General features: G+C 42.8%; 1 protein-coding gene across 1 annotated transcript in view; it reads left to right on the top strand.

Moving 5' to 3' along the window:
- Positions 1-14474, top strand: part of LOC140717274 (uncharacterized) — a 133646-nt gene that overhangs the window by 43022 nt on the left and 76150 nt on the right. The window contains exons 4-6 of the mRNA XM_073030703.1: positions 7740-8000; positions 9024-9140; positions 11779-11880. Of these exons, the coding sequence (XP_072886804.1) occupies positions 7740-8000; positions 9024-9140; positions 11779-11880 (480 nt within the window). The remainder of the gene's footprint in view (positions 1-7739; positions 8001-9023; positions 9141-11778; positions 11881-14474) is intronic.

Below are 14474 nucleotides of genomic sequence, written 5' to 3'. Positions count from 1 at the left end.
AAATAAATAGATTTTAAGCTTCAACTGAGTCTGAATCCCTTATAGTTTCAGGTATTAAGTTCACAGTTGAGGAGCGCAGTTCAAAAAAGCTGACCGGCCCATTTTCTTCTGAGGGAGATTTTTTTTAATTAAAGAGACCTGAGAGCCTGAGCAGGATTACGAAAGGAAAGTGATTCTGTGATGTACTCTGGTCACAAACCATTAAGAGTTTTAAAAACAGGGAAGACAAAATTAATATTAATTTTAAAAGATACAGAGAGCTCCTGGAGCTGCCAAATTCCACCCCACCAAATTTTTATTGGCGTGATTATGTGGGATAAAGCCATTCTCTGCACTGTGAAATCAGCAATATATTGTAATAAACTCAGTTTGGTAATTCCACTACTAGCACATTGACTCAGGCCTAGGCGGCCAGCGTCAGGCACGTTGACGGACTCTCCACTCCTCCCTCTCCCTCATCAGTGTGTTCAGTTCATGGTCTTGGGTGTGTGCCCAGGGTTTATCCTCCCATGCTTTGGCTCCCATGTGATGACTAGGCTGGCAGGAAGCTTAGGGTGGCGTAGACAGTGCCCCACTAGATGCAGTCTTCTCGCCTCGATTTTAGTGGTGAGCATCGGTAGATTGTCATAGAGCTCAACGTTCGTCATGTTCTGTTGCCAACTCACGTCAAGAGCCATCCAGTGCATTTATGTATAGCAACCATCTAGTGACTTTCGCATGGTCTTGTTGAGTGTCCACGTCTCGCATCCATACGTGAGAATGGACTCTATGACTGCTATGAAGATCCTCTTTTTAAGCCCTCTGGTCAGGTTCAACTTCCAGATTTCCTTCATGTCATTCATAGCCCTCCACGCCAGTGACTTCCGTATCTTTATGTCCTTCTCTAAACTCATAATTCTTGACCTGAGTTACGTGCAGTCTAAGACTTTCTTAATGGTATCATTCTTTACGGTCTTGAGAGTACTTTTATTGCAGTTGAATGCCATGCACTCTGTCATTGTAGTGTTTAGGTGAAGTCCAACTTCATTGCACTCAATTTCCAGTTATGTCCCTAGCTGCTGTGCTTCCTCCATCTTGTCAGAGAGCAGGATTATGTCATCTGCAAAATCGAGATCCATGAGTGTAACAGGTCTGACCCTTTTGGTTTGTCATGGTTTTATGGTAAAATCAAGCTTGTCATGATCTTTGGTAGCTTGACATAGAGTGTAAAGAAGAATGGTTATAAAGATGTAGGGTGCCAGAGTGTCTCCTTGTAGCACACCAGCTAGGAGTTTGAGTAATTCCAGGTACTGAGATAAGGAGTAGAATTTTGGGAAACTGACCAGGGAGAAAGATGGAGGATATAAAAAGAATTAAGATTGGTGTCTCTGTTTATGTTTTTGAAATCCATACAATGCTCACAATGATCACATTTATCTTCTTGCTTAAACCCTGCTTCTGACATAAACATTCAGCCCCTGGAGAAGGTGAGCAATGAGAAATATTTCGAGCCTGGCTGACAAAAAGGCAACAAACCTGAGGATGTTCTCTAAAATAACAAGACCAGAATCTTATTTAAAAGACTGAGATGTCAGGGTATAAATGTTCCCTTTGCAGATGGGTCACTGGTGGGTTAAAATGCACTAATGGAGTGTGAGGGAGGGGGTAATTCCACAGCCTATTAAATGTACACCTTCCCCTTCCTCCTGAGGTGCCGAGTCTGATGGTTTCCATGGCAGTGCCCGTTTCATTGATTTCAATGTCTGTTCCTCATGACAAAAGTCAGGAAAGCATTTCCATGTGTGAGGCTGCTCAGTCCCACTGGGAAAACAGCAAGAGTTCTTGGAGCTGGTGGTAATTCTGGGATGAAAGGTGGTGATGAATCAACATATAGGAGGGAGACTGAATATCTGTCTGAGTGGTGCCACAGCAATAACCTCTTCCTCAATGTCAGCAAGACCAAGGACCTGATTACTGACTTCAGGAGGAAACCAGAGGTCCATCAGCCATTCCCATCAGGGGATCAGAGTCGGAGAGGGTTGGCAACTTTAAATTCCTTGGTGTCTCATTACAGAGGACATGTGCTGGGCGCAGCAGTGAAGAACAAAATGAAGAAGGCGCAGTAGTGTCTCTACTTCCTTCAAAATTTGCAGAGATTCGGTGTGACACCTGAAAACCTGACAGACTTCTGTAGATGTGTGGTGGAGAGTATATTGACTGGCTGCATCATTGGAACCACCAATGCCCTTCAACAGAAAATCCTACAAGGAGTAGTGGATACGGCCCAGTCCATCATGGGTAAAGCCCTCCCCACCATTGAGCACATCTACATGGAGAGTTGCTGCAGGAAAGCAGCCTCCATCATCAGGGACCCCCACCACCCAGGTTACGCTCTCTTCTCATTGCTGCTATCAGGATGAAGGTATGGGAGCCTTAGGACGCACACCACTGTATTCAGAAGCAGGTTTTACCCCTCAACCATCAGACACTTGAATCAAAGCAGTGTGAGTGGGAAGATGAATGATTGGGAAACTTTTAAAATCCAACAAAAGACAACTAAAAAGCTATATGAAGGGAAAAGATAAAATATGAGGGCAGACTAGGTAATAATATAAAGCAGGATACCAAAAGCTTTTCCAATTATATATCCAGAACAAGGGAGGTGAGAAGTGATATTGATCCACTGAAAAGTGATGTCAGTGAGGTAGTAATGGGAGACAAAGAAATGGCAGATGAAGTTAATCGGTACTTTGTATCTGTCTTCACTGTGGAAGACTCTAGCAGTGTGCCAGAGGTCCGTGAGTGTCACTGCTATTACAAAGGAAAAAGTGTGCGGCAAGTGAAAGGTCTTAAGGTGGATAAGTCACCTGGGCCAGATGGACTACATCCCAGAGTCCTGAGAGAGGTTGTTGCAGAGTTAATGGATACATTGGTCATGATCTTTCAGGAATCACATGATTCTGGCATAGTTTCAGAGGACCGGAAATTTGCAAATGTCACTCCACTCTCTAAGAGAATAAAATATAGGAGGAGAAGTAGGCCATTTGGCCCCTCGAGTCTGCTCTGCCATTCAATCATGTGCTGATACAATTCATCCAGTCATCCTCACTCCCCTGTCTTCACCCCATACCCTTCGATGCCCTGACTAATAAAGAAACTATCTATCTCTGTCTTAAATACACCCAGTGACTTGGCCTCTGCAGTCACTCGTGGCACAAAAGTCCACTGATTTACCACTCTCTGACTAAAGTAATTTCTCTGCATCTCTGTTCCAAATGGACTTCCTTCAAACCTGAAGTCCTGCCATTTGTCCTAGACTCCCCTACCATGGGAAATATCTTTGCCATATCTAACCTATTCAGGTCTTTTGACATTCGGAATGTTTCTATGAGATCTCAAATCATTCTCCTGAACTCCAGGGAATACAGCTCAAGAGCTGCCAGACGTTTCTCATACCGTAACACTTTCATTCCTGGAATCATTCTTGTGAATCTTCTCTGAAACCTCTCCAATGTCAGTATATTATTTCTAAAATAAGGTGCCCAAAACTGCGCACAGTACTCCCAAGTGTCATCTCATGAGTGCCTTATAGACCCTCAACATCACATCCCTGCTCTTATATTCTATACCTCCAGAAATCAATGCCAACACTCGTTTTCTTTACCACCAACTAAACCTCGAGGTTAACCTTTAGGGTATCCTGCACAACAACTCCCAAGTCCCTTTGCCCATCTCTGCATTTTGAATTCTCTCCCCATCTAAATAATAGTCTGCCCATTTATTTCTTTCACCAAAGTGCATGATCATACACTTTCCAACATTGTATATCATTTGCCACTTCTTTGCCCATTCCCCTAAAATATCTAAGTTTCTCTGCAGGCTCTCTGTTTCCTCAACTCTAACTGCTCCTCCACCTAGTTTTGTATCATCAGCAAATTTAGCCACAAATCCATTATCCCATTGTTCAAATCATTGACATACATCATAAAAAGCAGCGGTCCCAACACAGACCACTGTGGAACTCCACTGGTAACCAGCAGCCACTCAGAATAGGATCCCTTTATTCTCACACTCTGTTTTCTGCCAATCAGCCAATGCTCCACCCATGCTAATAACTTCCCTGCAATTCCATGGGATATTATCTTGCTAAGCAGCCTCATGTGTGGCACCTTGTCAAAGACTTTCTGGTAATCCAAGTACACCATATCCACTTCATCCACTTTGTCTACTCTGCTCGTAATTTCCTCAAAAATTTGCAGTAGTTTTCTCAGGCAGGATTTTCCTTTCAGGAAACCATGCTGGCTTTTGCCTATCTTGTCATGTGCCTCCAGACTCTGTAATCTCATCCTTAACAATTGATTCCAACAACTTCCCAACCACTGATGTCAGACTAACAGGTCTATAGTTTCCATTCTGCTGCCTGCCACCCTTCTTAAATAGCGGATTAACATTTACAATTTTCTAGTCATCCAGTACAATGCCAGAATCTATCGATTCCATCAGGTGAAGGAGTTCTATCCACCCTCAGACCATTAAGCTTCCTGAGCAACTTTCCATTTGTAATTTTCACTACACATACTTCACTTCCTTGACACTCTTGAATGTCCTGTATACTGCAGATGTCTTCCACTGTGAAGACCGATGCATAATACGCATTCATTTCCTCTGCCATCTCAGCATCTCTCATTACAATACCTCCAGCATCATATTCTATTGGTCCTATATCTCCCCTCGACTCCCCTGTTATGGGAACTGTTATGGGAAACAGAGAAATGGCAGAAGAATTTAATAAGTACTTTAGATCTGTCTTCACTAGGGAAGACACAAGCAATCTCCCAGATGTATGGATGGCCCAAGGACATAGGGTAACAGAGGAATTGAAACAGATTGACATTAGGAAGGAAACAGTGATGAGTAGACTGATGGGACTGAAGGCTGACAAATCCCCAGGTCCAGATGGTTTGCATCCTAGGGTACTAAAGGAGGTGGTCCCGGAAATTGCGGATGCATTGGTGATAATTTTCCAATGTTCCTTAGATTCAGGATCAGTTCCTGAGGATTGGAGAATGGCTAATGTTATCCCACTTTTTAAGAAAGGAGGGAGGGAGAAAACAGAGAACTATTGTCCTGTCAGCCTAACATCAGTAGTTGGGAAGATGCTAGAGTCCATTATTAAAGATGAAATAGTGGCATATCTAGATAGCAGTGATAGGATTGGGCCGAGCCAGCATGGATTTACCAAGGGCAAATCATGCTTGACTAATCTATTTGAGCTTTTTGAGGATGTAACCAGGAAGTTAGACAAGGGAGATCCAGTGGATGTAGTGTACCTCGATTTTCAGAAGGCATTTGCTAAGGTCCCACATAAGAGATTGGTGGGTAAAATCAGAGCTCATGGCATTGGGGGGAAGATATTGACATGGATAGAAAACTAGTTGGCAGATAGAAAACAAAGGGTAACGGTGAATGGGTGTTTCTCGGACTGGCAGGTGGTGACTAGTGGGGTGCCACAGGGCTCGGTATTGGGACCACAGCTGTTTATGATTTAGATGAAGGCATTGAGAATAAGATCAGCAAGTTTTCTGATGATACCAAACTGGGTGGCAGTGTGACATGTGATGAGGATGTTAGGAGAATTCAGGGTGACTTGGATAGGCTGAGTGAGTGGGCAGATACTTGGCAGATGACGTTTAATGTGAATAAGTGTGAGGTTATCCACTTTGGGAGTAAGAACAGGAAGGCAGATTATTATCTGAACAGTGTAGAGTTAGGTAAGGGAGAAATACAAAGAGATCTAGGAGTCCTTGTTCATCAGTCACTGAAGGTGAATGAGCAAGTGCAGCAGGCAGTGAAGAAGGCTAATGGAATGTTGACCTTTATTACAAAGGGAATTGAGTACAAGAGCAAGGAAATCCTTTTGCATTTGTGCAGGGCCCTGGTGAGACCATACCTGGAGTATTGTGTACAGTTTTGGTCTCCAGGGTTAAGGAAGGACACCCTGGCTATAGAGGAAGTGCAGCATAGATCCACGAGGTTAATTCCTGGGATGTCCGGACTGTCTTACGCAGAGAGGTTAGAGAGACTGGGCTTGTACACGCTGGAATTAAGGAGATTGAGAGGGGATCTGATTGCAACTTATAAGATTATTAAGGGATTGGACAAGATAGAGGCAGGAAATATGTTCCAGATGCTGGGAGAGTCCAGTACCAGAGGGCATGGTTTGAGAATAAGGGGTAGGTCATTTAGGACAGAGTTAAGGAAAAACTTCTTCTCCCAGAGAGTTGTGGGGGTCTGGAATGCACTGCCTCGGAAGGCAGTGGAGGCCAATTCTCTGGATGCTTTCAAGTAGGAGCTAGAAAGGTATCTTATGAATAGGGGAATCAAGGGATACGGGGACAAGGCAGGAACTGGGTATTGATAGTAGATGATCAGCCATGATCTCAGAATGGCGGTGCAGGCTCGAAGGGCCGAATGGTCTACTTCTGCACCTATTGTCTATTGTCCATTTACCCTTCTATATACTTAAAAAAGCTTTTAGTATCTTTTCTGATATTAGTCACCATCTTCCTTTCATAATTCATCTTTTCCTTCATAATGACCTTCTTAGTTTCCTTCTGCAAGTTTTTAAGAGCTTCCCAATCCTCTATCTTCCCACTAGCTTTGGCTTCCTTGTATGCCCTCTCTTTTGCTTTTACTTTGGCTCTGACTTCACTTGTCAGCTACAGTAGTGTGGTAAAATAAGTCAAACTCAGCATGGTTTCTGTGAAGAGAAATCTTCCCTGACAATTTTGTTAGAGTTCTTCGAGGAATTAAAAAGCAATGTGGACAAAGGAGAGGCATTGGGGATGTCATTTGCTTGGATTTTCAGAAGGCATTTGTTAAGTAACCACAAATGAGGCTGTTTGACACAATAAAATCCCATGGTGTTACAGGAAAGATTCAGCAATGGATAGCAGAATGGATGGCAGGCAGGAGGCAGCGAGTGGGGAAAAAGTGGCCTTTTCTTGTTGGCTGCCGGAGATGAGTGGTGTTCTTGTGGGGGGGGGGAGTCGCTTCTGGGACTGCTACTTTCCACATTGATTGTCAGTAATTTAGATAATGGAATTGATGACTTTGTGACAAAGTTTGCAGATGATATGAAGATAGTTGGAGGGGTTGGTAGTGCTGAAGAAGCAATGTGATTGCAGCAGGAATTTGACAAATTGGAAGAATGGGCAAAAAAGAGCCAGATGGAATACAGTGTTGGGAAATGTATGATAATGCTTTTTGGTAAAAGGAACAATAGTGCGGACTATTATCTGAACGGGGAAAAGGTTCAAACATCACTTCCTGAGCCATTAATTCATCTGTACCATCATCCTATTCCTGCTCTGACTGGCACGTCTATGAACTTGCAAATGAACGTCTAAAACAGAGATGAAACAGTTTTGAGTTTTTGCTTCCACAGCTCTGAAGAAGATAGTTTGGAATCTGAATATTTTTGAGGCAGAGGTAGATAGATCCTGGATAAGCAGAGAGGTGAACTGTTATCGTGGGAGATGGGGATATCTACCATCAGGTTAGCTGTGACCTTGTGCAGTGACAGAGCAGTGGCAGTGTTGCGGGGTTAAATGGCTTTTATTTCCATTGTTGTGTATATATTTTTTGTGTAGAACTGACTGTGCTTTTGTTCCTTTGTACATATCTGGTGCAATGTCACACGGTAAGATTGCATTCTACTTCAAGATAGGAGTATCATGGTTTGATATTCTCTCCTTTAGATGAGCTGTCAGAAGCTTCCATATTTACCAACATCGAATCACTGGGTGTCACGGTCGAGCTCACCTGTGAAGTCTTTGGAGATTCGAATGTGTATCAGTGGCAAAAGAATGGAGGGGAAATCTCCCAGCATCACCAACTAACAGATGAAAACAGAACACTTGTTATCCCAAGTGCTTCATCTGAAGACTGTGGAGTGTACACCTGCATCACAACCAATCCTGTCAGCTCCATCCAGACAAACTACACCTTAATGTTGCGAGGTGAGCTTCATTTATGAATGACATTTTGCAGTTAACATTTAGCCCATATTGGTGGGCTATTGAATGCAGCCGATGCAAATCAGTGCTGCAGCAGAGAGAGGCAAAAGCTAAATTAATTGGTTCACAGAATCCCAGAATAGTTATCACAGAGAAGAAAGCCATTCAGCCCTTTAAGAATGGATTGGTTCTACCACTGAGCAAACAACTGAATCCTATTGTTCTGTCCTCTCCCCACAGCTCTGTAAATGCTTTCTTTCAGATAATTATCCAGCACTCATATGAAATTATAGTTGAATATCCCTTCTGTATTCCTGATGATGAATTCTAGACCCTGTCCACTACTGTGCATAAAAAGAACCTCCAAAGTATTTTTTTTTCTTCTCTCAATCCCCTTCATTCCTACTCACAACTGGCTTTAGAAAGTTTGACTATGATTCTCTTCCACTTCATGCCTCTATTCATGAAGGCAAATATCCTAACTTTGTTAAACTATTTTCTTAACCCTTTCTACAAATGTCTTGTTGGTGTAACCCTTTTAGAATTGGCTCCTTGAGTTTGTATGCTGTTCTCATTCTTCCTACTCTTGGGATGGATCAATCAGCAGATAATGCACTTCACCGATCAATGAGAACAAACTGCCCACATGTGTATTTGTGTAGCAGCCCCTGACATCAGGTGGAAAGTAGCACCAGAGTGTGTGGTGACACTTGCAGGCTGCCCTGCCCTCAGCACATCCTCAGCTTGTGTTGGTTGTTAATGCAAACAATACATTTCATTGTATGTTGTGATGTACATCTGATAAATAAATGAATCTGAATAATCCATTCTTGACGGGTATAACAATGCATTGTGATTAATGATTCTCAGAGTAGAGTCAGTTGGTGTCGGCCTGGGTCACAGATCGGTGAGATTAGACCGGGGTTGGAACATTCCCTTCTTGGCAGGAAATTATGGAATGTTATGATGGTTGCATCATTCGTCATCCACTGTTCGTTAATGATTTGAATTTAATTTTAATTTCAGGGCTTTCCCTCAAGGACATTATAATGATTGCCACAATGACTGCAGGACAATTGATTTCTGCATTATCTCTTCATTCAGCCATGTTGCCGGACCAGTGGAGGTGGGAAACCCTCGGAGGTATCTGTCATTGATTAATTTGCTCTTGCATGAACTTTCAGACACCACCCAGTAAACTTGAATGAACTTTACCAAAAACAAGGGAAAATGTGGAAAATCATTTACACCACTGACCGCTTCCCCCACCTCCCCCCTATCACTGTGACCTGTAGGATGAAATTGCCCATTTTGTCCCATATAGGGCAGAGCTGTGAAGGGAGTTCTACTCCCCATCTAGTCTCAGGGGGTTGAGCAGTTGTCTCTCAGACCTGCTGGTGAGCGTACAGTACATGTGGCTCTTTCTTTCAGACTTGGTGGCAATTTCTCTTGGGTGATTGCAAAATTTTAGTTTGAAAGGACCTCTCTTTCCAATGCAGTTTTCCACAAGGGACACCTCTGTCTCCCAGAACAAAAGAAGATGCAACACCTGCTTTGTTACCTCTTCCCTTTCCCCATTCCTGGCACACATATAACCCCTCCAGGTAAAGCAGTGAGTGACTTGTACTTCCAATTCTGTGTCCTCACAGCAGTTTCCTGCACATTGGAGAAACCATTACAGGTTGTGTGACCACTTTGCAGAACACCGAGGGTAACAGTGAGCTTCCAGTTGCCGATCACTTTAGTTTTCTCTCTGATTTCCCATCTTTAACCTCTTCCCCAGTTCCAGCAAAGCCCATTGAGGAGCAGCATCCCTTATTCCACATTGAGTCCCAGGAGCTGCAATAATGAATTCATCAATTTCAGATAACCAGCCATTCCAGTTTATGTTAGAACTGACCACTTCTGATACAAGATCAGAGTGTGTGACCAAAACTCTGTTTTCCACTCTCCACAGATGCCAAAATGGAAGTCTAGAACTCTTCTATATTCCCAGTAGTGTATCATACTTCGTAGTTTTTCTTTCTCTCTTTAATTTCACTCTTCTCTGTGGCTAGAAACATCAAATCTCTGCGCAAATGCTGCTTGTACTGCAGTGTACCTCCACCATTGTTTATGATACACTCAGTGACCACTTTATCAGCTCCCTCCTGTACCTAATAAAGTGGCCACTGAGTGTGTGTTCATGGTCTTCTGCTGCTGTAGCCCATCCACTTCAAGGTTCGATATGTTGTCTGTCAAAGATGTTCTGCTGCACACCACTGTTGTAACACGTGGTTATTTGAATTACTGTCACTTTCCTGTCAGCTTGATACAGTCTGGCCATTCTCTGACAAAACATTTTCAACCACAGAACTGTCACTCACTGGATGTTTTATTTTGCTTTTTGGACCATTCTCTGTGAACTCTAGAGACTGTTGTGCACGACAATCTCTGTAGATCAGCAGTTTCTGAGATCCTCAAACCACCACATCTGGCACCAACAATCATTCCAGAGCCAAAGTCACTTAGATCACATTTCTTACTCATTCTAGTGGTCTGAACAACAATTGAACCTCATGACAATATTTGAATGTTATTATGCATTGAGTTGCTGCCGGATGATTGGCTGATTAGATATTCACATTAACGAGCAGGTGTACAGGTGTACCTAATAAAGTGGCCACTGAGTGTATTTCAGATTCTCAACACGTGGGGTTTTCCAGTCACTATATTGTTTTGGACACATTGTGTTCAGCTCCAGTCACCAGGCAACCGGATGGATTTGAATGACCAGACAGTGATGTTGCCATGGCTGAGGGGCAGGATTTTGCTTTTATTTAAATGCAGAGAGGTGACGATGGGAGATTTCAAAGCAGGAGGATCAATATCTGAGGAGAAGGAACCATTAACAATGTCAGTTAACATTTGCCCTGGAAGAGAAGTTGGCAGTGAAGAGGATCAATTGAACAAGAAGGGGCAGGATTAGAACGGGGATGGTACATCAGAGTTCAAAGTACATTTATTATCAAAGTATGTGTACGATATACAACATTGAGATCTGTCTCCTTACAGGCAGCCACAAAACAAAGACACACAATAGAACCCATGAAAAAGAAGACTGTCAAACACCCGATGTGTAGAAAAAAATACAAACAATAAAATTAAACAGATAACATTCAGAACTGAAGTTGATGAAAGTGAGTCCACAGACACGAAGCCTGACACAGACACACGGTGGCTTTGTAGAGAAACTGAAATTAGAACTGAGATGGGATAGAATCCAGTGAGAGAGAGATGCAATTTCAACACCAGGGCAACAGGAACATTTGGGAACATTGATCCAGGGGGCAAAGGGATAGGAGGGAACCACAGAGATAGGTGGACAGTCTCAGTCACACCCATCGATGGGCATCGAACATGTTGTTGGAAGCAAAATTGCAGAGACAAGAGCAAATCAGGGATCATTCTTGTACTTCAGGTTAATTTTTGAACAAATAATTCAATGATGGGGAGGAAGACCGATGATGCTGAATCAGGTGCAGCTGGATCTGATGGTTTAGAACAGTTCTCGCCAAGGACATTTACTGTTATGTATTTTACATTTGGGGAGATGAGATGGAGGGTTTGCCATTGGTAACAACTGGGGTGAGAGAATAATGGTTAAAGTGGGGTCAACGGTGGGATTGTGATTGCTCCCTGGGGAGCTAGCATTGATTGATTTCCAGAATGGCTTCCATTGTCATAATCAGTCTGCATAGATTGTTAACGGCTTTCATATTCTTTTTTTATTTCTCCACAGGTCATCTGGGATACAGATTTTATTTTCTAAGCCTGTGGACCTGTAATACTTTGTCACTTACCTCCATGTACATTGTTTTAATGTATTGGTTTGTGGTTGAAGGTATGTGACCAGTATTCTTATGATTCACAATCGTTTCATTCAAAATTGTTTCATGTAGATTCCTTGTACTCAAATGTTAAGGAGAATAAAGTAATAATTATTCTGGAATGATGCAGCTCAATAGTAATATTTTAACAATGTTACGTACCCCGTAACTGGGTGTCTTACCAGCAAAGATAGAAGAATCTGTTGGAGTCTGGTGGGACTATTTTCAAACAGTGTTTATTAGTAAAATATACAAATCAATATCAACAATGCAAATATATAGATAATACATGTTAGCAATACTAAACCTAAAAGTGTGGGTATAATAATAATCAATAATAAACAATCTCCATCGATGTCTAGGGGATAATGAATTGCCATATGTGAATATAAAGTTCAGTTCAGTTCATACGTGCTGAGGTAGGTGTTGGTTCTTGTGTTTTAATCGTTGGAGAGAGAGAGAGAGAGAGCGAACAGTGACAGCTACAGTCAGTCAAACCTTTCTTTACGTTCATGATCCGTCAATGTGTTGTTGTGGCCATTCACGTATGACCCCTCTATCCTTCAGCTAGACCATTCTTCTGTGGTGGACTCGTCACCCAGGCAAGGGTGGACACACACACAAGCCCCCACCAGCCCTGCTATAACACTGTGAGTTAAACTGACCATTCCTTTGTTCGGTCTTCGATGCCCCACACCTTCACGTGGGTTCCAACACTCAAGCAGTGCTCACTAGTGTGTCTCCTGCTGTGTCTGAGGGGTATCTCCCCAGACCTCACTTTTATCCCCACTCATGGGGTCTCAGGTGTCAATCAGTTTCGAATGGTTTAGCCCATCAAACCAGCCCACTCCAGCTGTCCATTGAGGAATTATAATGAACAGAATGGTACCAAGTAAACAGCCCTCTCTGGAGCCATAAGTCTTTCAGGAGTCATAATATGGTAGGTCAACAAGTCTCTCTCCCCTCGCTTATCAGTAGCAAATGTTCTAGTCCCAGTATGTTTTCCCTTTGTCTCTCTTTCTCTCTCATGAGCAACGTGGTAACAGTAACAGTTTGTGATTCTCCCGGGGGGGGGGGGGGAACATGGGCAACTCTGCACCCTTCTGCCCATCAGAGCTGTTCATCCTTCGTAACAACAACAACAATAATAATAATAATAATAATAATATTCACTTCAGAACCCATGGTACTGAGGTGGAAACAGATCAACCCTAATCCTGAGGGGCTGCTGATGTGCCGGATTTGATTGAGGTTTAATTGTGTTCATACAATGATATCACAGTGTCAGCACACAGAGACCAGTAGTTTATTGTCTCTGGGTTAGTTTCCTGGAGTCTCTACCCAGTTCCCATCATGAGAGATTCCAGTGGGATGCTCAATATCAGCCTCTCAGGACAAGCTGAGGGGAGTAACTACAGGACCCACATTCCCCAAACCAGTGCGAGGGAAGTGTTGCATTTTCAGAAGTCTGGTCTTGGCCATTTAAACAAGTGATGGGGACTTCAGGCGGTGTTACTGAGGCTACATTTACTCACTGAGAGGAGACCATGGCAGGTAGTCAGGATCATCTCCAAGTTCCAGTCTAATGACACTGCAGTTTCCCGACAGGAGGATGTTGCACAGGAAATGACATCACCAGTGTTCCGGATGTGGAAACCCCATTAGGGTGTGAGGATGACCACTGTACACAGCAGACTATTGAATTTCTGTGGAGGGCATTTCCACTCTGGAAAAAGTAAATCCCAACTGTAAAACACTGAATCAAAACGGTGCTTTGTAAGGGAATTTCTGTGGTAACGTTTCTCAGTCCCAATGTGTGGAAATAGCTTCCATCTACCATTAATATCTTGAAAACTCCAATTACACCTGAGTAAACTGCAGGGAATGCAGTCCTGGTCTGTGTAATCTCTGATAATTTAACACTCCAGTACACCTCTGCCTTTGGATGAGACGTGAAACCAAGGAACCATTTATGTTACCTGGAAGAAGGTAATGGATCACCTGGTGCTATTTCCTAAAGAGCAACAAAGATCTCAACAGTATTCAAGAAAATAATTCTCCCAACCAACATCACTAAAGCAGATTTAGCTTTATTGTCAGAGGCAGAGGTGGCAATGAATGACAAATAGTGTACTGCAGTGACTGGTGCCCGGCCCCCTGTTGTTTGTCATTTACATCAACAATTTGGACAAAAATGTAGGTGACATGATCAGTATATCCGTGGACAACAGCAAAATTGATGTGATAGTGGACAGTAATGAAAGTTGTCTAAGTATAGAACAAGACCAAGATCATTTGTGTCAGTGGGCATAGGAATGGAGATGGTAATTAACTTAGGACAAGTACATAGTTCCCTGGAAGTGGTGACACAGACAGACAAGATTGTAAAGACGCTGAATGGTGTGCTTGCCTTCATCGCTAGGACATTGAGTACAAGGTCGGGACGTTGCGATACAACTGTACAATCTTTAGTCAGGTCACACCTGGAGTGTTCTGTTCCAATCTTATAGACACACTTTAGAAACCGAATCAGGTTTATTAGCAGTGGTATGTATCATGAAATTTGTTAACTTAGCAGTGGCAATTCAATGCAATACATAATATCAAA

This window comes from Hemitrygon akajei, chromosome 2 (genome assembly GCF_048418815.1).
Source record: "Hemitrygon akajei chromosome 2, sHemAka1.3, whole genome shotgun sequence".
NCBI lineage: Eukaryota > Metazoa > Chordata > Chondrichthyes > Myliobatiformes > Dasyatidae > Hemitrygon > Hemitrygon akajei.
This window is presented reverse-complemented; position numbering and strand designations above follow the sequence as displayed.